This window comes from Balaenoptera acutorostrata, chromosome 3, assembly GCF_949987535.1.
Source record: "Balaenoptera acutorostrata chromosome 3, mBalAcu1.1, whole genome shotgun sequence".
Classification (NCBI taxonomy): Eukaryota; Metazoa; Chordata; class Mammalia; order Artiodactyla; family Balaenopteridae; genus Balaenoptera; species Balaenoptera acutorostrata.
In genome coordinates, this window is record NC_080066.1 from 26,142,362 (window position 1) to 26,164,032 (window position 21,671).

General features: G+C 38.8%; 1 protein-coding gene across 6 annotated transcripts in view; it reads right to left on the reverse strand.

Moving 5' to 3' along the window:
- Positions 1-21,671, reverse strand: part of TASOR2 (transcription activation suppressor family member 2) — a 69,357-nt gene that overhangs the window by 13,980 nt on the left and 33,706 nt on the right. For 5 of the 6 annotated variants that reach the window (XM_057544125.1, XM_007167445.2, XM_057544128.1 and 2 more), the window contains 7 exons: positions 18,825-18,928; positions 15,636-15,708; positions 15,475-15,537; positions 11,173-11,892; positions 7,994-8,236; positions 3,835-4,708; positions 1,816-2,245 (listed from right to left, as the gene is read on the reverse strand). In XM_057544125.1, the coding sequence (XP_057400108.1) occupies positions 1,816-2,245; positions 3,835-4,708; positions 7,994-8,236; positions 11,173-11,892; positions 15,475-15,537; positions 15,636-15,708; positions 18,825-18,928 (2,507 nt within the window). The remainder of the gene's footprint in view (positions 1-1,815; positions 2,246-3,834; positions 4,709-7,993; positions 8,237-11,172; positions 11,893-15,474; positions 15,538-15,635; positions 15,709-18,824; positions 18,929-21,671) is intronic. The other variant, XM_057544127.1, reaches the window with a different exon arrangement.

Sequence of the window (21,671 nt, forward strand, 5' to 3'; positions counted from 1 at the left end):
TCTTGTTAAAAACATTTCTGCCTTAGTCAAAGAAAGACACTGACCTGAGTAATTGGCAGGGTGGAGCTGAGACTTGGTTTTAAGAGGACACGACTGGCCAGATACAAAGCATAGAAAATTCTGGATGGTACACTCATTCTGAGAACAGTTCTATGACCCTCCCAATCATACTGTCGCTGATAATGTTGGGCCATAGTCGTGAATCTCACCATGCCTGTGCTCTTAGTGAAATGCAAACTTTGATAATCCTAGTTTGCCCTAGAATAGGGAGTGGTACAGGACGTGTGTGCACCTTTAAAGTACAGGTACAGTATTCAAGAAGATGACGGAAACATATTTGTAAGTATATGCTATAGAAAGTGTTAGGAATCATTAATTTTAACATTCTACTTTCTACTTAATACTCTTTCATGTTTGCAACAAAATCATTCCTAATTGGATATTACTAAAGTAACAGTTACTATATATTACCACAACCAAAAATACTTTATAAGAAACTAGTGTGTTTATAAATATATATGTAATAAGTGAATATATATGTAATAATTAAAATCTGCCTGACTAAACTATAAATACTTTCTTATTCTAAGGTAGTGATTTTACGTATCTCTTTGAGAATAAGATGAAATTTATGAACCCCATCCTCAGAAAAAAAACGCATACACACGTAACATATATTTTATGTATACACATATGAACACACACATGTGTGCATATATATACATAAATACATCCACAGATTTCGACATTGAGAAACATCTAGAGTGTCCAGATCTGAGTCTTGGCCGGACAATTTACTATGTGCCTCCAGGCCATTCTGTACTTCTCATCCTCAGTCTTCTCACCTATAAGATGGGTAGCATGGTCCTTACCTCACCCGGCTGTGTGAGAATTAACTGAGTTAATGCGAGTGAAGGACTTAGACCAGTCTCTGGCCCACAGCGTTCCACCAGTCTTCATTCTGATGAAGATGAGCATCTGCAGACACTCACAGACCCTCTAAGGCTCACCCCTGGACCTGCAAATCCCCACGGAAGCCCAGGTACAGAAACTCAATGTTAACACAGGCACTGAAGGTGCCCAAACCCATGTAAAATTATTCTGGAATAAATCTGTTCTGAAAGCTTAAAAAGGCAGGTATCTTGTCAATCCATTTACTTAGAATCTTGATACAACTTTTTAATTTGCTCCAATTAAAATTCGATTATCTGTCCTGACTATCAGTTGAGAACAGTGAAATGAGACCAAGTGTATTTTCCATATTTCCAAACAGTTATCTGCAGATCTATGAGAGGTCTGGCATTTTATTTACTGTCTCAGGATTTGTTTTTAAAAATAATTTTAATATATTCAATTTTAGTTTACTTTAAGTTTTATCAAAGATTTTTTATATTTATTATTACTGCATTTGATCCATAAACACTATTCTAGGTAAACAGAGTAAGTATTATTCACCTCTTTTAAAAGATAATAAGCTCAAAAAAAAAAAAAAAAAGATAATAAGCTCAGAGAGAACAAGTAATTTGCCCCAAATCATACAACTAAAAAGTTACATAATTATGGTTGGCTCCCAGATCATCTGAGGCCTATGATTTTTTTTTCCTACTTTCGTTTCTTCAATCAGGACGGTAGATAAGCTCCACCTGCAGACAATCCAGACTTTGACAACTAAGTTTCTGGCATTCTAATCCTTTACATAGCTAGAGAATCCACTTTCCTAAAAGAAACTGATGCCTTGTTATGAATGTGATTTTATGTACAAAAAAAATTTCTTCAAAAATAATACCAGCATTTATATTATTCAGCTTTACCTACCTCATTATTACAAGAATAGATGAAATTCTGGCTTTCTGGGGTCTCTGGATGACCTGCTGTTGCAAACATTTCTTTCTGTTCATTCTGCACCCAAAGCTCCAAGCCTCTCACAGGCGGTGGTTTCATGAAAGGAAGCAGGGGGTCAGTGTCCGGGAAGGACACTTCGGCAGTAGGACCTCTGGGAGCCTCATTAGTCTCCAACAGAGGGTCTACGGAGCACCTTTCCACACCGGAGGACTCCTCAATTTCACTGAATTCAAACGATTCTAACGTGCTATTTATGGACACGTATTTTGCTGGGTTGCTGTGTTCTACTACTTTTCGTGATGATCGTATGACTTTGTTTTGATTGCTGTAAAACAGAGCTACCCACATATGAAGTAAAAGCTTCACTTCTTCCACATTATCTGGTAAATCAGTATTCCAGGGCCTGAGATTTTAAAGAAAGAAGAAACAAAAACCATTGAAAATGACTATTTTCGTTGATTATCTTATCATAAGTAAGTGCCTTAATTATTAACCTTAGTTTTTGTGTTCATTTTTATTTTAAAAATTACATGAGCATGAAACAATGAGTAAAATAAAAATGAAGCTGATTTAACAAATAATTACAGTGAATCTAATTCACTCTTTTTACAGAGACAGAGAAGGGAACTGAAAATCAGAGCTTTAAGTGGCTTCTTTCAAATCACAAAATCTGTGAGTGGTAGGACCATGATCAGAATATAGGCCTTCACACTCCTAGCCTAGGATTTTTCTCTTATTCAGTGCTAGCTCTCCTGGGACGCGATAGACACATTATGTGAATAATGGTTTCAGCAACTTCCCAAATCCTCATCTCCTTGCTTCTGTTAAGTCTGGCCAACTCATTTCTTTTCTATTTTTATGTGTCTCTTCTAATAGTTGGGAAGTTTGAAGATTAAAGGAGTTGGGCAATTCAGCAGAACTATACTATTTTCAGAGTACAGCTCTGGAGACTCTCCTGAAACCGGAAGGGGAGGCACAAAACATTTCTGGCCATCTGCCAGGCCAAAGGACAGCAGAGCTGAGTGGAATGAGTCAAAGGGGCTACAGAACTAGGCTTCAGTGAAACAGGGTTAAGGCTAAGGAAGTGACCCTCATGAGCAGGTGGGGACGAAAGCACGAGCTCGTGCCTGGAGCAAGGAAAGAAGTCTCACGGAATTCAGTCCCTCACACGTGCAGTATCCCCCTACCAGGAGGTCAGTGTTGTTTCACAGGCTAACGCTTCCTGCTAATAGCGATAGTCACCATTTATTAGTATGTGCCCGTCACCATGCAAACCCTAATGTACATAACTCCCTCATAACTCTCTAACTTTAGTGGCTATTATTAAACCCATGCTTAAAAGTGTTGCTTGCATACTGTCACCCTTCCTTGGCATCACCTGGACACTGGTTAGAAATGTAGACTCTCAGGCCCCATCCCAAATGGACTGAGTCAGAAGCTGCAGTTCAATGAGACCCCAGATGAGTCTCAGTGAAGAGTGAGCAGCGCTGTCCCGAGGCACACACGCTGGCACGCAGGAGAGCCCAGGCTCAACACCGACGTCAGTCTACCCTCCAAAGCCTGTGCTTTCAGCTCTCTGTTATTCTGCGTTGACCCCTTAAGGAAGATTTATAGAACGACCCCGTGAAAACTGCTCACTCGTAGCAATCTGACCAATTTGACAAGCTAGAAGTAATTCTTTAAATGTTTCTTCTGGAATTCAGTCTGTAAAGCATTATTTCTTTACCTCACTATTTTACACTAACATCTCATTTACATATTATAATTCAAAGACCAGAAAGACTTATGAAGGAGCATCTCAAGATGGAAAGCCGTGCAGAAGACTAAGGTTTTCTTAATTGTCAACGATTAACTGCTTGGTATTATTCCCAAGTTACTGGATTTTACACACTTCCTTCTCCCTCCCCAGAGTTTAGCACAAGTATCCCTTCTCGCTACATTTATCTCAACAGAAAAGTTCATCCATTTTCATCCAGTGTCACTCCTACTCACCCATGTAATGCTCTGATTACAGTCTTCTCCAGGGGGTTGTTGGTATACTTGCTGTCTAAGCTGAACACGTAATCTGCTTCACATTTGAAAGTGACCTTAAAGGAGCCGTCACAGCTGAATACGGTATGAGAGCGGCAGAAGTCCTGCAGGCTGGAGGGCAGCAACCTGCTCCTGCGCCTGAGCGCTGGGGCCTCGGAGAGCTTCTGCAGTGGGGAGGTGATCTGCTGATGCCGAAATGGCATCACTTTCCCCACTGGGGTTCCCGCTTCGGGGCCTTTTGTGCCATTCTTGGCAAAGGCAGGGCCTGGGGCCCCTCTCTGCTGTAGATGCTTCTTTGAATGTTCTGCAAGGAGCAGGGCATAGGAATGCTCCACAGCAACAAAAGAGCTTTGGCTTGCGTCGGAACTTTCTAGGGTTTCCTCGGGAAGTGCCGATTGGACTTCCGCAGGGGCCTGAATGCCAGGAACCAAGCTCTCTTCCTCCTGGCTGACTGTGGGGTCTGACGTCAGATTACTCTTATCAGAGGAGGGCTTGGATAACGGTCCACCTTTTTGACTTTTAACTACTCTATGATATTCATGGTCCGATGTACTGTGCAAAGAATGTTCTTTAGAAAGCAAAACATCGTTTTGTGGCAATTCAGAGGAGCAGGGAAAGTTTCTGGGCTCAGAGGATGGTGTGGTAGAGGTAGCAGCGCTTAATGCAAGATCAGCCAACATATTTAGGGCCTGGGAGTCACAGTTGACAATGGAGTTTTCAGGTGGGTCTTTTGGAGCCACTGTGATATTTTCTGGTTGAGCTGTACTTATGCTAATAACATCTTCTTGACCATCTGAAATTTCTGATTGAAGCTGTGAAGAAGTTTCTCCTTTGGCTTCAGCATAAAAGAAAAAAAGACACGTAACACTTGATTTCCATAGAATTAATTCTTTGTCATATTACTATGGTTCAGTGAAAATCAACAGTTAAGGCAACATATTCAAGAAAAACCTCTTGATATGTTGCATAAATTGTATGTTAAATTTTTATTACCAGAGTGAGGTCTTGTCCAACTTCCTGATGTATTATAATGTATTTACCAGAGGAACACGCCTTAAGGAATATGCATATTAATTTAAAAAGAAACCACGCTTCAAAACTGCATGTACTGATCTACACACAAGGCATACTCCTTAGCTCAAGAAATATACAAAGAGAAAAAAACAAAAACAAGAAAACAAGACTCCTGCCCTCAGAGAGCTTACAATCTAGTGAGAATCTAAGAATTTCTAAGTTTAAAGTGTATATTATAGAATGTTAATGTACTTTCCTAGAAATCATTTCCCTTAGCAAGTTATTAGAGAAATCATCTAAGTTCAAAACAGAGATGATTTTTAACCATACTGATGTTTAATTATAATACGTTATGATATGAATAAAAAATTAGAAAAGTAAGAATATTCAGAATAGCCAATTAATTTCAAGTTTTAAAACTTCAGTTTCTGCATTAAAAACATTTCCTCTCTATTCTATCTGCAAAAAAGCAAATCTCCTCATCTACTGATAATTCTCCTTACAGCAGGTAGTCAAATCTACCCATTGGCATTCGGTCAGAAAACTGACATTCTCAGGTGGGTTTACTTGCCTTCTCAGGACTTTGATTCAGCCTTTTAAAATGCAGTTATCATGATGGACAAAGTTCTCAACAATACTGGGCAGTGAGTCCCTGTAGCAGGTGGCTGGATGGACAGAAAAGCCAACTGTGCTCCTCTTTATAATTAGTAGTAGCAGGTCTGAAATAAATTACTGACCTGTCTGCAAAGCCCAATGACAATACATTTACAGAGAAAACTCTGGCCTATGAGGTCATCAAACAGAATGACAAGAGTGTGTGTATGGTGAGGAGGGTAAAATTAATCAACCACTGCCCAGTTTTTATTTAAAATATCAAAGCCCAATGGGGTGAGGTACGAGAAAGTGGCCCAAAGAGAGTTGTCTCGTGAACCCCCCGGGTGAACTAGAAACACTTTCATTTTAGGATCTGATGTATTTACTGACACTAAGTTCATTCTATCCTTAAATACTATGGTTCTTACACTGAGTATCACTATGAGGAAGGTCTGATATAGAGAACACTGTATTGAATCAAGAAAAAGGGTTCATTTTAATAAATGTGTGTCATTTCAGGTAAATCATTTAATTACTGACTTGTTAGAGGTTTTCAGTTAATTAAAAATACAATACTGATAATCTATCTCTTTTAAGAAATATAGATAAAATGATGCCAAATAAATTATAAAAAATATAAATAGTTCAGTAAATAAAAACTATATTGAAAACCATTAGTTTCAGTAACAAAATGACTGAGCCTTCTTAAACTCTGATATTTCAAGTAAAAGAAATGAAGCGGATTAGCATGGGTGATTTAAGAAATAAAAGAAAAATTAACACATTATTTAAAAGGTGGTAATCTTAAAATTTTAACTTAGAATGTGGCTGCACAATATATACAGACATTTGCAATACAAATCGGCCTATTTCTGAATACCCATTCTGAAAACTTTTCATTTTCTGGGCTCACTTTTTTGCCAATGCCCAGTTGCATACCTCCTCCCAGTAATCGATTAGCCTACAACTATACAGAAGCCAATTCAGCACAAAGAATTCTAATGACAAGGCTGGGAATACAATGCATTATGTATGTATCTATACTCATCCTGTTTACAAACTACTTGGAAAGACAGGACCAAGACACACCAGATGATTGGAAAATAGTATGAATTAACTCTTTAATGTTCTCAAAAACCCAAAAAGAAATGAAAAAAAAGGAGAAATGAGTGCAGATCAGAGCATCAGGAAATGGCTCCGTGTGCACTTAGCTGAGCAGAGGGGACTGCACAGGTGTGACAACAGGCATGGTTCGCGTGGGTGGCACCACGTGCCTGGCAGGGAAGGCACGCATTGGGAAATGGCAGGAGAGAAATGTGGGCCCGTGGGTAAGACCACCTCGTAACTGCCTGGGGAGACAAGCAGAGAGTCCGCATTGGGTATGACTCTCTACAGGCTGTACGGTGATATGACTGAGGAGCTTTCAGAAAAATCTTCAGTCATAAGCAACATGAACGAAACTGAGGAAAGGGACTTCCCTGGTGGTCCAGTGGTTAAGACTCTGCGCTTCCAATGCAGGCAGTGTGGGTTCGATCCCTGGTCAGGGAACTGAGATCCCACATGCTGCGAGGTGCGGCCGAAAAAATTTTTTTTAAAAAATGAGGAAAGAAAAAACCAAGCTCATCCATAATACCATCACCCCAACAAGAGTTTCTTTCCCTGAATTCCACTAAATTTGAAGCTTTTAAAAAAATCTATAGATAAGAGAGAAAGTAGAATCATGAGATTAGACAGAAAACTGATGGAAATACAGAGGTATGAGGAAATGAAGGTTTTTCTAAACAAAACCCACCACCACACATACAACACAGTAGGACTCAATACCGAAGATACTGTAAAATGTATAGATTTTGCAGCTTGATGGAGCTGCGCTCTACTCCGAGAGATGGGTGTGAAGTGGGACATGGAGCTGGGAGAAAAGTGAGGTCCGCAGTGATGAGGGAACACGCCAGCAACGACGAGGTTCCAGCAGGTGGAACACAGAACTAGCGGTCAGCTGCTGGCTCACATAAGGAGACTTGGTTATTCACTTCAGCAAAAGTAGAAGTAGAAAAGTAAAACTGCTTTTAAAATTAATTTAATGCCTTTTAAAACCAAATACAGGATTCAGGATTACTGACTGCTTTGAACCATGTCTTTATAGTTCCCTCTGGACAAACTTATAATCTCCTTTTTATAACTGATTATGGTCCAGAAAAATACTGCCAGATGCTACTTGCTTGTGAATTTAGTCATAAAAAAGGCCATTTATACTTTAACTCTGCTAAACAGTTCATGTTCAGGCTTTCTGCAAAATGAAAAGTAGGGTCTATTTAGTGAAGGTATGAATCTTTGCACTTTCTAATTTATTCACACTGGGAAACCAAGTTACTTGTCCTGTCAGTGTCTGAACTAAAGAAGACCATAAGAACGTGACAGATTTCAACTGATCTTATACTGTTTCAATATGCTATCTTATAATCTCGATTAGTCTGTATTATGGTGTTGAAATTACAGGAAGAGGATTTCTTACCAGGTTGTGGCTGCTTTCTGATTCTGGGATTCTGATTGCCTTTTACTATATTTACCCTCTGTTTTTGTGGAGATTTCTTCACAGGTGGCTTAGCCCTTGGAACAGTTTTGACTGGAGATGTCTCTCGTTTCCTTGCCCTTTTAGCATTCGTTGACACTGGAACATCTTTAGAAATAGGAGCTTCTTGGTTTTTCCTATCCAATTTGGTTGTCTGTACAAACTGTGCAGTCAGCACTTCAGCACCTTATGCAGAAAAGACACCGTTTTTTAAGGGGTAGGGGGCTCACATATTTATCAGCATAGCTTTCCTTTGATTTGTTTTGGGGGGTTAACTTTAATAATGGGGAATAAAATATAAAATTTGGGGTATTTCATTAAAAGATTTTTGAACTTGCTAAGTGTTGGTCTATATCTCTAATTAGGATTAGAAGAAAAATATCAGAGTAATAACTTTATAAAAACAAGGCATGACTTAATTTTTTTAAAAAATTCCATAATCTTTGCTGACTGATGTGGCAGGTAAGGCTGAACATGCTAGTTCACAGCACAGGGTGACGGATAATTCAATTTACACAAAAGCGACACGGCTTCCATAAAGCCATGTGGTTAAAACCACGATCACACTGTAGAGAAGAGACTGTAGGTTCACAAAGAGCCATCTTACATATTTTCCTTCACTACACCTAAATATCAAAGCTTTAACACTGCCTGAAAAATCATCTCTTAAGAGAAGACAGAGGAAGGTACATTGAAGAAAGTCCTCTTCTGATTTAACTTCCTATAAATCTATTATAATTGCTCATTTCTCTTACAAAATGCTCAGCTTTACTTCTCATAGGGAAGGAAAGAAAGAACTAAAGGTGGAGGCACATGAGGAGAAAAAACTATTAACAACCTGCTTGTATCACACGCCGAAAGTGTTTCAATCCTTTAAGAGTTAAAAAAAAAATGTTAATAAATGTTCCCTGTGAAAACGTTTTCCCCACTGACTATATAAAATAATCACATATGTGAATGTTTGCAAATATTTTAAAATCACATTATATGGAAAATACTAGTTCTAATTGAGAACAGAAAACATTAAACAGTTTCAGAATGTGATGGTTATTAGTGAAATGTAGAAAAGAGACCAATTTCATTTTATTCTTTTGAAGGTTAGAAAAATAAATGGTTTTTTTAAAAAGCTTTTAGACTCTCTTAATGTTGTACATTTCCCTGGGTCTAATTATTTTCTTCCCTACTAAACTATTAAAGGCAATAAAGCAGCAGTTTTGTTTTTAGAGTAAGACTTCTGATTTTATACCGGTTACAATTTCTAAAATTTTTAGCATAAAAAAAGGCAAAATATAAGTCAAGCAGGAAAACTGTTAAGACTAAATTAAGAAGAGAAAGAAAATAAGATGAGATGATCAAGACTAGGGGAAGCATAACGTCTGCACGGGCAGGAGGGGAACATCTCTCACAACCTAGGTCCTGCGAGGAAAAGGAGAAACACGAAACAGGTGATCCTGCAGGGACTGCCCTGCTTATTCGCATCACTCAATGACATGTTTCTCAAACTGCATGCAATAATCCATGGGTGTATTATAAAATAAACTTAATGGGCTGCAACCAGAATTCTTTATTAAATGAAACAGAATAGAAGATATCAGACTGTATTACACATAGTTAGGGTAAATGTTTTCTGAAATTTCTGTTTCAGTATGTATGAATTAGTGTGTACTGGACTACAATATACAACATATTTCTTTTCTTTTTTTTTTTTTTTTTTTGAGTTTTTGTGGTATTATATTTAGTCATCTTGGCTGGTTTAATCACATCGTTGTTGTTGTTCATTTTTTGGCCACACTGTGTGGCATGTGGGGTCTTAGTTCCCTGACCAGGGATCAAACCTATGCCCTGTGCGTTGGAAGTGTGGAGTTGTAACCACTGTACTGCCAGGGAAGTCCCTAAAACATATTTCTTATAGTAGATGAAATTAAAACACTTGAGAAACAGTGACAACATATATGTTGAATTATAGGTAATTTATTTAATACCTTTAAAATGGTTCATATAGAGAAGAAACCCAATATGGTTGGCCTGGAATTTGTGAGGAAATGTAGAGTGTGAGTCGCTGCTTCATATTGCCGTTCTTTCTACCACCCTCCTAAACACACACACACACACAATTTCTCAAACTATAATTGGCCAGAAATAACTACTTGTTAAACCACAGGGTAAAATCTTAATTATCTAGGATCCTGGGGATCCACACACCTCCAATGTTTCTTCTTTAGGCATCAAAATTTTTAAATTCAAAATACTACAGATAGGGTTGGCAAATATTTTCTGTGAAGGGCCAGACCTCAGTCACAGCCGCCCACCTGTGCCAGTGCAGTGAAGTACAGAGACAACAGGTAATGCCTGAGGGGCCCTTTGGCCCCAGTCTGCTCACCTCTTCTCTAAGGGGTCATAGAGCATAAGTTCCCTAGTTTTAAACAAAATACACCGCACGTAATCTGAGATGACTCTAAGCCAAAATTGTGTTATTTGTTGTGCTCTGTTCACTGAAGTGCATTTGACTAACATTAAATGGCTCTGGACGCTGATTCTCCCTCAGTTTTCAGGGGGCAACAAAACCACTTGTGGAACTGTTTCAATATATATATGTCTCAAGGCCACTGGACCTTGTTTCAATAGGTCTATAGTAGGATCCAGGTGACCACTTTTAAAACACATAAAGCATTAGAAATTCTGCCCCAGGATGCTCTAGTTTTGGAGAGTCCAGGCACTTTTCCCCCTCTTTAAACATGTTCGGGCTACCACTTATCAGTTTTTGCCATTTGTTCTTAGTGTGCCTGATTTTAGGAGACCCTCTTCTTCCACTCGAATTTGTCTGAGGACAGTTCAGAAACGGAATGACCTTATTTCTTAGACAGGTAAGTAAATAACTGAGTGATGATTTGAGCAGTTTTACAAGTGAAATACAAGCTTTTGGTGGGTGGGCTTTTGTCCTATTTCTTGATTTTCATGTTATCTAGATTACTGCTTCTCCAACTTTAGCATGCACACAAATCACCTGGAGAGAGCTAACGGACACTGTCAAGCTACAGTCCAGGATGGTCACACAGGGACAGGGTTAACACACAACAGTTATTACTAATTGCTCATCTGAAAATCCATACAGACATGCTTACCTCTTTTTCTTTTCTGAGGAAACTGTCCTTTGACTAACTTGAGAGTTGTGGGAGAGTCTGGACCCTTGTTTGCTCCAGCAGAAGTTCTTTTGGGAAAGGGACGGCACAAGTTCACCCTTTTACTCTGTACCACGGGCAGCGTGCTTGCTTTTCTCTTAGGCTGAACTCTCAGATTTGATGCTGGACTTAATGGGACCAGAGCTCCCTGCCTTGCTTTAAACATCTCTTCAGAATTCTTTTGTGTTTCTGTTTCTTTTCTTACTTCTGCCTCTGAGTCGTGAAATTCAGGATCTGGAGTCATAACTAAAGAAAATCCAACATCACAAATTCCATCTGAAATACAAGGAGACTGAGGACACTCTGCCAATAAGTCTAGTACAGTAGATACTTCCAAAATGTACCCGTTAGGATCTGAAATATAAGACCTCAACTGAGTTAAAGACTGTAAAGGGCACTTTTCAGCTGGAGGAGTCAAGTCAAAACCACTGGACACTTTGCCAAAGAGTGCAGTCTCTTTAATTCCATCCTGAGAAGCAGCAGTCAATGAAGGACTTTTGTCCACCTTGTACAGTTCTTGGAAATTATGCTTTACTAATGTGTTTAGACAGATTCCTTTTTCAGAGAATGATTTCTTTGCTTCCAGCAGGGCACAATTAAGGGCAGGTAAAATAGGTACCACCTTCAATGAGATGTCATCTTCAACTTTCAAGTCTTCCAGCCCTAAAATATATACACATGTATTAAAAACCCAAAGTTCTTTTTTTTTTTTTTCAAAAACATGCAGGAAAAATCGCTTTAGATTACAAAATTATAGGATGGTTAAATATGATACAGTGTTTCAAATGGTAATCTAAATAGCAATTAATAGAAGACTTATGGATGCACTTAATGAATATATATTATCTCCATATATATGAAAACATGCACACACAGAACCAAAAAAGAGTCACTCAGATGGGATCACCAGGTGAGAATGAAGAAGGCAGGCCCGCCTGCAGCTCCGTCTCATCTGACCAGGAGCCCAGCGTGAACTCAATGCACCAGCATTTAGAGTTGGCAGAATTACTTTTCTATTCTCATTTTCTGCTTTTAAAATATATCTAATCTGTACCTTATATGACCTACTTCAAATTCTCTTAAGAAGGTAGTCACAGGTGCAAACTTTCAGTTATAAGATAAATTTAAGTACTAAAGATGTAATGTACAACATAATAAAAATAATTAACACTGCTGACGTTACATATGAAAGTTAAGAAAGTAAATACTGGGACTTCCCTGGTGGCACAGTGGTTGAGAATCAGCCTGCCTTTGCAGGGTACATGGGTTCGAGCCCTGGTCTGGGAAGATCCCACATGCCACGGAGCAACTAAGCCCGTGCGCCACAACTACCGAGCCTGTGCTCTAGAGCCTGCGAGCCACAACTACTGAAGCCCGTGCGCCTAGAGCCAGTGCTCTGCAACAAGAGAAGCCACCACAATGAGAAGCACGTGCACTGCAATGAAGAGTGGCCCCCGCTCGCTGCAACTAGAGAAAGCCCATGCTGCAACGAGGACCCAACGCAGCCAAAGAAGAAAAAAAAAGTAAATACTAATAGTTCTCATCACAAGGAAAAAAGAAATTTTTTTTCTATTTTCTTTAATTTTGTATCTACATGATATGATGGATGTTCACTAGAATTACTGTGGTAATTGTTTCATGATGTATGTAAGTCAAATCATTATGCTGGTAAACCCTAAACTTATACAGTGCCATAAGTCAATTATATAATATCTCAATAAAACTGGAAGAAACTAGAGTTACAACACAAACCAGTTGAACTAAAAGAAAGTAAACCCTAAGTAACCCCCAAGTCTCATGGTAACTACTGGTATATATTTCATCACCTTCTCTATCAAATGAAATTTTTTAATATTATGTAACTAGACTGACTAGTCTGTATTTTACTTCCTCTCCCTGGTTCACTCTCTGACAAAAATGCTAATTTTTCAGCAAATCAATAACCTAAAGGAAAACAGTACAGGAAAAGAAGAGAAAAGGTCAGGTCACTGAGAAATAGGTAATAAAATCCTAGAAAATGTAATTTATCAGTAATAAAAAACCCACAGATAATAAAGACCTTTGGTGCCTACTAAACTGAAGTATGAATTATACCATTCTTTTTAACGAAAAAGTAACTGCAAAATTAAGAAACACCTAGCTGAATACATTTATACTAGAGCAGGTATCAGGAAAAGAATGGCAAATAAAAATAAATAGGAAAGGGCTTCCCTGGTGGTGCAGTGGTTGAGAATCTGCCTGCTAATGCAGGGGACACGGGTTCGAGCCCTGGTCTGGGAAGATCCCACATGCCGCGGAGCAACTAGGCCCATGAGCCACTACTACTGAGCCTGCGCGTCTGGAGCCTGTGCTCCGCAACAAGAGAGGCCACGATAGTGAGAGGCCCACGCACCGCGATGAAGAGTGGCCCCCGCTTGCCGCAGCTAGAGGAAGCCCTCGCACAGAAACGAAGACCCAACACAGCCAAATAAATAAATAAATTAATTAATTAATTTAAAAATAAATAAATAAATAAATAAATAAATAGGAAAATGTGGCTAGCCATTAAAATAAAAATTCCTTTCTCTGCAGTTCATTTAGAAAGTAACAAGGAAAAATAAAACATGACAAAGTTCTTAGGTCCTACTAACAGTTCACAATAAAGCAGTGGTTTTCTAGACAACTTCATTATTTCAAGAATTTGGAAAGGCAGAAGTCAGAACGATTTGTAACAGCTATTATGAAATCTAAGAAAAAGAACTTTTTAAGTCTGCTAAGTGAAGAGTCACTCAACTTAAAACAAATAACCACAGCACTGAACATTTCTGAGTGACCAGAAATAGAAAAGTGTCTTAATGAGCTAGAGGAGGCTGTGAACATTGAACACAACACTCCAATGTTTACTCAAAAAGAAATCCTGTGCTGTTCAACACCAAATGGTACAGGAACTAATGTTTCTTATTCAAGTGGTAGTGTACACCTAAAAATAAGAATAAAGGCAGAGCTCCTGCATACGGAGGGAGGCAGTGTGGGAACAGAGCTGGAAGCCAGCTCAGAGTCAGCTGTTTGACCTTGGGCAAGTTTAAGTTTCAGTTGCCTCATCTCTGAAATGGTCATAATAAAAATACCTATTAAGGGCTGTGAAATCAATTGTGCCGAGCAGAATACCAATGTAGTAAATGCTTGAAAAATGCAAGCAGCTATTGCCATTATGTTATTATAATTGGTAATATTTTGCTTATTCCAAAGAGGTGATGCCAGTAGTTCTCTGCTTTGAGTAGCTGAATACAATTTAAAAACATCAATTAAAAAAATTTTTTTGGATTGGTTGTAGCTTTATAAATACTATATACTATATACAAATTATGTTTAAACATACACAGTGTGATTATAAAACAATGAGGAAATTTTCCTCATATGACAAAAAGAAATGACTCATTTACTTTCATTTATTTATTTGCTCAGCAAGCATTTATTATTTTTTAGGTGCCTGACATTGCTAAGCAGTAGGGATGCAGTAGAATACAAGAAAGGCAGGCATTAAATAATTATAAAAATAAATATTTAAATTATATTGGTGAAAAGCCTAGGGGTCCTCATTGAAGGAAGAGTGGTGATGGGAATAAATAAAGTGATATTTAAACTGACACCTGACAGCTATGGGTAATTGGCTAGACCAGCGCTTCTCCTCCAATTTTATTCATTATCTCCCCCCTACCAGAGAGAGCCTTTCTAGACTTTGTTTCCTAACTGCCCTCTGAAATTCTAATACCACAGATATACTGTATATCTATTTACATACTGCAGGAGCAATATTTTTTGCCCCTAACAGGCAATTCCTGGTCCTGGCTGGGGGGGTGGTCAACATCATCCGATCACGGGGAAGGAGACAAGTAGTCCAGACAGAGAGAAGTGCTTCTGTGAGGACCTTAAGTCCTACTGACTGGAAGACTATGATAAAACCATCTCCTAGCTCTTGTTGTTCAATAACAAATGAATCCAGTTTTGGACATGCTGAATGTGAGGACCATCTGAGACATTGAAGTAGAAAGAAATGTCAATAGGCAGGTGGATATCTGAGCATGGAGCAGACAGGAAAGGACAAGCCTACAAAGAACGGAGATGAAGGATTAACCAGGGAGAGTAAAGGAAGAAAGTTATTTAAGAGAAGAAAAGAGTTACCAGGGTCATATGCTGCTGAGAGTTTAAGATGAGGACTGAAAAATGGCCCACAGGTGCAGTGAACTGCCAGTCCTGTGTCCTTACCTGCTGACAGGGATGAATGGAATAAATGCAACCCGTGAAGACCCATCTGCTCCTCTCCAAAACCTACACAGAATGAGAATCAGAAGAAAAGTCAGGTTGCTGACCTTATACAATAAAAGTAAACATACTGAAAAACATTTTTTCAAAAAAGTTGTTCTTACTTGCTTCTGACAGTAAGGCTGACGACGTAAGTAAAATGAAAAATTCTCGATCTTCTAAGCATTTGATGATTGCCTTAAACATAAAATAGCAAGAAAGAAGATTCAATTCCTCTCTCCTTCTCCCTCTACCACATTCTTCAGTGATTTTTAAGCTCATAAAAAGTTAAAGAAAAAAATTCTTGAAATGTCAGTATTTACGGGAATCAGGACAATTTTGTCCCCAGTATCAGAAACTGCAAGCTCCTTAGCATTCAAGTAATCTTGGCCTCGTTAGGGCTACATATAATAAATAACTAGAACATCATGGGTTAGTTTTAGGATAGTGTTCAACTACATAACAAATCAATCAGAAACAACGTCTTTCATTTTTTTCATTGACATGTTGGACATTTCATACTGCTAAGTAGCCGCTCTGTTCCCATTCAGCCACTACAAATTCAAGGTCAATCACACCTATGATTAACATGTTAAGCTCATTTTAATACAAAACATATCACAGAATCCTGGAACTAGAAAAACTGGAAGATACCATCCATTAAAAGAATCCTTTCTACAGCTTCCTAAGAGATGGGTAATAATTGGAAATAAAATCATTAGGTCCCCCGGTTATAAGAAATGCAGACGAAAATAAATACTTCTTTTATCCCTCTACCACACTCTTCAGTGGCATCTTCTGTCATTCTACATCACAGAGATAACAGCTCTTCTTCCCCATTAGTCACCATTTCAAAAGCCTATATACCCTTAACAAAGATAAAATTCAATGTCATACAATAATTTGTCAGTTAAAAAAACTGAATAAAATATACCACTTTATAAAGTGATAAAACATACTTCAAAAATTGACAGGTCATAAGCCTACAAATATGATAAATCAATAAATTATTCAACAACAACTCAAGTATGAAAAAAAGACTTCTTTTCTAATTATTTATTGGAACTAATTATGAGACTGAAACTTCACCCACAGGAACAATCACTATTGCGAGTCTCCATACATTTCTATCACAGCCCCTATGCATTGGTTGGTTTACATTTTTGTCTCCTACAGTCTTAAAAGTTCCTTGATGGCAGGGACTATTTGTCTTTTTGCTTCTGGCACACAGTAAGCACTCAAGAAAGAATTACGGAATAAATGTATCAACAGTTATATATACCCATATCTTTGGTATTTATCAGCAAACAGATGTAATTCTTGTTTTACATTTTTATCGGTGTAAAGAGTGAAAGTGACAATAATTAGCTACATTATTCTGAATTTTAGTTTCGTAATATAGATGAAAGTAAAATCCTATATCTGCTTAAAACTGTACATTTCTTTATTCCAAAATATGTGCAAATAAAACAAATATGTAGTGTATCTTATTAGTCTCTCAAATTATGTGCTGAAAGGGCTATATAAAGTTCCTATTTTAACCTTTGTGGGGAAAAAAATCATAGAATCTTTGAAATATCTACTTCTAGCCTTTTCCATTTACACACAGAAAAATCCAGCCATACATGTCTTTACCACCTTTTTAAGAAGAGACCTTCCTCAGTACTGTTCTTAAAGTCCAGTGTTGTAGGTACAAGGGACATTTACTGCTCGTCCACTATACACCAGGCACCAAGATGTCAAAGATGCTTAAGACATGATACCTACCCTCAAGGAGCTCAATGTCTAGGTAGGGAGACCGATATTCATTATAAAATGAGGCAGGAAAAGCAGTCTGGAGCACTGAGAGGGAAGGACCTTATGTGATAAGTAATTTCTGTAAGTAATTAACACACAAACTGTGAAGTAAGGCTGGGCACCGAGTCTCCTGAGTTCAATACCAGAAGCACTCACCAGAAGTAGGCCCTTCACTAATGCATTTTCTGAAAATATCTTTGAACTTTCTTCCTTTTAATTTCCAACTATAAAATGAACTACACTACTTCAAAAACACATAGCCTATAATCCCAGTCGATATTCAGTGGTTATCTGCTCAGCATCCTGTGTCATCCACTGCATCTCCTTACTGCAGAATGGGGGGCACTGACCTCGCACCCAGTTCTGGAAGGTGGGCTCTGAGTGGCCTGAGCTAATCAGTGTGGGCCATTCCCTTTCCAGTTACTGTTGAGAGACATGCAGATGATGGAACTGGTCTAAGGACACAAGCCATGGTTTGGAGGACGGGTTCTCTCTGGATGCAAAAAGGAAGCACGCAGCCCTGACTGGCAGCATAGGACAGAACTATTGCACACAGGAGGGAGAAGCTGAAAGAAAAAGAGTCCTGAGCAAACAGCACTTGAACTTGCTTTACCATCTAAAACTGAAAAGTAAGCCTATCAAAACTCTTTATTGTTTAAGCCAGTTTGAATTTCTGTTACATGCAACTCAAGCATCTTACCTGACACTACTCCCAACGCAGCTCACATACCTATTCTGTTAATTTACTGGTTTCATGCTGTCTACTATGGGGATAAGTCTGTTGTGCCACTAAAGGGCTGAGCAGACTTGTTTGGTCACTTCCATCACTCACACCGTTTCCTTTGGGATGTTTGGGAATCACTCACTATAAGGTCAGCATCTACTCCTATCCTCAGACCGAGGAGCCCTGGTTAACATAGTGGAGAGGTCTTTGGATGTTACATGTTTCTCAGCAGAATCGTGCTTTTTCTACACTATGAAAACAATAGAAGCAGCAACTTTTCTTTCTTTATACACCTATGTGTTGACAAGGTTCACTTTTAAAGAAATATCTCACAAATCAATCTCCTTTGATTAATGCAGAAATACTAGGGATCTACTCAATTCTTCCATCATAAAACAAAAACAACAAAAAAGGATTTGAGAAAAACTGTCCTCCTATACTTAAAACCAGGAGTATGAACTGACTAGTGAGACACAAAAAAAGTAAACTAAGATACAAAGAGGATGAATATGTTAGCCAATAAATATCATATCAATAAATATTAAATGATAAATATCCTCTTAAGGGAATTTCCTGGCGGTCCAGTGGTTAGGACTCGGCACTTTCATTGCTGTGGGCCCGGGTTTGACCCCTGGTCAGGGAGCTAAGATCCTACAAACTGTGGGGCACGACAAAAAAAAAAAAATCCTTTTAAGCAAGCTAAAACAATTCAATCTAGGCAGAGCCAACTAATAAATAGATATCAATTTCTCAATTTAAGGAAAACATAATATTTTAAATTGATGATTCTTACCAATTGCTCCCTTTTAATGTACTCTGTTAGTTTATCTACTTTTTCCCCTTGCTTGTTGGACAGTTCCACCTCATACATATTGAAGCACATATCTTGGCAACAGACTGTGGAGAAAATCAGAAACACAGAACATTTCTTATTTTAAAATGCTATCGTGAAAAATTCTGTTTCTCCCTAGACCCACCGTGTGGCTGACAGGGTCGGTCTTGGTGCTCCGGCCTGGTGTCAGGCCTGAGCATCTGAGGTGGGAGAGCCAAGTTCAGGACACTGGACCACCAGAGACCACCTGGCCCCATGTAATATCAACTGGCAAGAGCTCTCCCAGAGATCTCCGTCACAACGCTAAGACCCTGCTCAACCCAATGGCCAGCAAACTCCAGGGCTGGACGCCCCATGCCAGACAACTAGCAAGACAGGAACACAACCCCACCCATTAGCAGAGAGGCTACCTAAAATCATACTAAGTTCAGAGACACCCCAAAACACACCACTGGACGCCGCCCTGCCCACCAGAAAGACAAGATCCAGCCCCACCCACCAGAACACAGGCACCAGTCCCCTCCACCAGGAAGGCTACACAAGTCACTGAAGCAACCTTATCCACTGGGGGCAGACACCAAAAACAATGGGAACTATGAACCTGAAGCCTGTGAAAAGGAGATCCCAAACACAGTAAGTTAAGCACAATGGGAAAACAGAGAAATATGTAGCAGATGAAGGAGCAAGGTAAAAAACCATCAAACCAAACAAATGAAGAGGAAATAGGCAGTCTACCTGAAAAAGAATTCAGAGTAATGATAGGAAAGATGATCCAAAATCTTGGAAATAGAATGGAGAAGATACAAGAAACGTTTAACAAGGACCTAGAAGAACTAAAGAGCAAACAAACAATGATGAACAACACAATAAATGCAATTAAAAATTCTCAGGAAGGAAGCAATAGCAGAATAACTGAGGCAGAAGAATGGATAAGTGACCTGGAAGATAAAATAGTGGAAATAACTACCGCAGAGCAAAATAGAGAAAAAAGAATGAAAAGAACTGAGGACAGTCTCAGAGACCTCTGGGACAACATTAAACGCACCAACATTTCAATTATAGGGATCCCAGAAGAAGAAGAGAAAAAGAAAGGGTCTGAGAAAATATTTGAAGAGATTATAGTTGAAAACTTCCCTAACATGGGAAAAGAAATAGTCAGTCAAGTCCAGGAAGTGCAGAGAGTCCCATACAGGATAAATCCAAGGAGAAACACGCCAAGACACATATTAATCAAACTATCAAAAATTAAATACAGGGGCTTCCCTGGTGGCGCAGTGGTTGAGAATCTGCCTGCCAATGCAGGGGACATGGGTTCGAGCCCTGGTCTGGGAGGATCCCACATGCCACGGAGCAACTGGGCCCGTGAGCCACAACTACTGAGCCTGCGCATCTGGAGCCTGTGCTCCGCAACAAGAGAGGCCGCGATAGTGAGGCCCATGCACCGCGATGAAGAGTGGCCTCCGCTCGCCACAACTAGAGAAAGCCCTCACACAGAAACGAAGACCCAGCACAGCCAAAAATAAATAAATAAATTAAAAAAAAATTTAAATACAAAGAAAAAATCTTAAAAGCAGCAAGGGAAAAGCAACAAATAACATACAAGGGAATTCCCATAAGGTTAACAGCTGATCTTTCAGCAGAAACTCTGCAAGCCAGAAGGGAGTGGCAGGACATATTTAAAGTGATGAAAGGGGAAAACCTACAACCAAGATTACTCTACCAGCAAGGATCTCATTCAGGTTCGACGGAGAAATTAAAACATTTACAGACAAGCAAAAGCTAAGAGAATTCAGCACCACCAAACCAGCTTTACAACAAATGCTAAAGGAACTTCTCTAGGCAGGAAACACAAGAGAAGGAAAAGACCTACAATAACAAACCCAAAACAGTTAAGAAAATGGTACTAGGAACATACATATTGATAATTACCTTAAATGTAAATGGATTAAATGCTCCAACAAAAAGACATAGACTGGCTGAAGGGATACAAAAACAAGACCCGTATGTATGCTGTCTACAAGAGACCCACTTCAGACCTAGGGACACATACAGACTGAAAGTGAGGGGATGGAAAAAGATATTCCATGTAAATGGAAATCAAAAGAAAGCTGGAGTAGCAATTCTCATATCAGACAAAATAAACTTTAAAATAAAGACTATTACAAGAGACAAAGAAGGACACTACATAATGATCAAGGGATCAATCCAAGAAGAAGATATAACTGTAAATATTATGCATCTGACACAGGAGCACCTCAATACACAAGGCAAATGCTAACAGCCATAAAAGGGGAAATCGACAGTAACACAATCATAGTAGGGGACTTTAACACTCCACTTTCACCAATGGACAAATCATCCAAAATGAAAATAAATAAGGAAACACAAGCTTTAAATGACACATTAAACAAGATGGACTTCACTGATATTTATAGGACACTCCATCCAAAAACAACAGAACACACTTTCTTCTCAAGTGCTCATGGAACATTCCCCAGGATACATCAGATCTTGGGTCACAAATCAAGCCTTGGTAAATTTAAGAAAATTGAAATCATATCCAGTATCTTTTTCGACCACAACTTTATGAGACTAGATATCAATTACAGGAAAAAAACTGTAAAAAACACAAACACATGGAGGCTAAACAACATGCTACTAAATAACCAAGAGATCACTGAAGAAATCAAAGAGGACATAAAAAAATACCTAGAGACAAATGATAATGAAAACACGACCCAAAACCTATGGGATGCAGCAAAAGTTCTAAGAGGGAAGTTTACAGCAATACAATCCTACCTCAAGAAA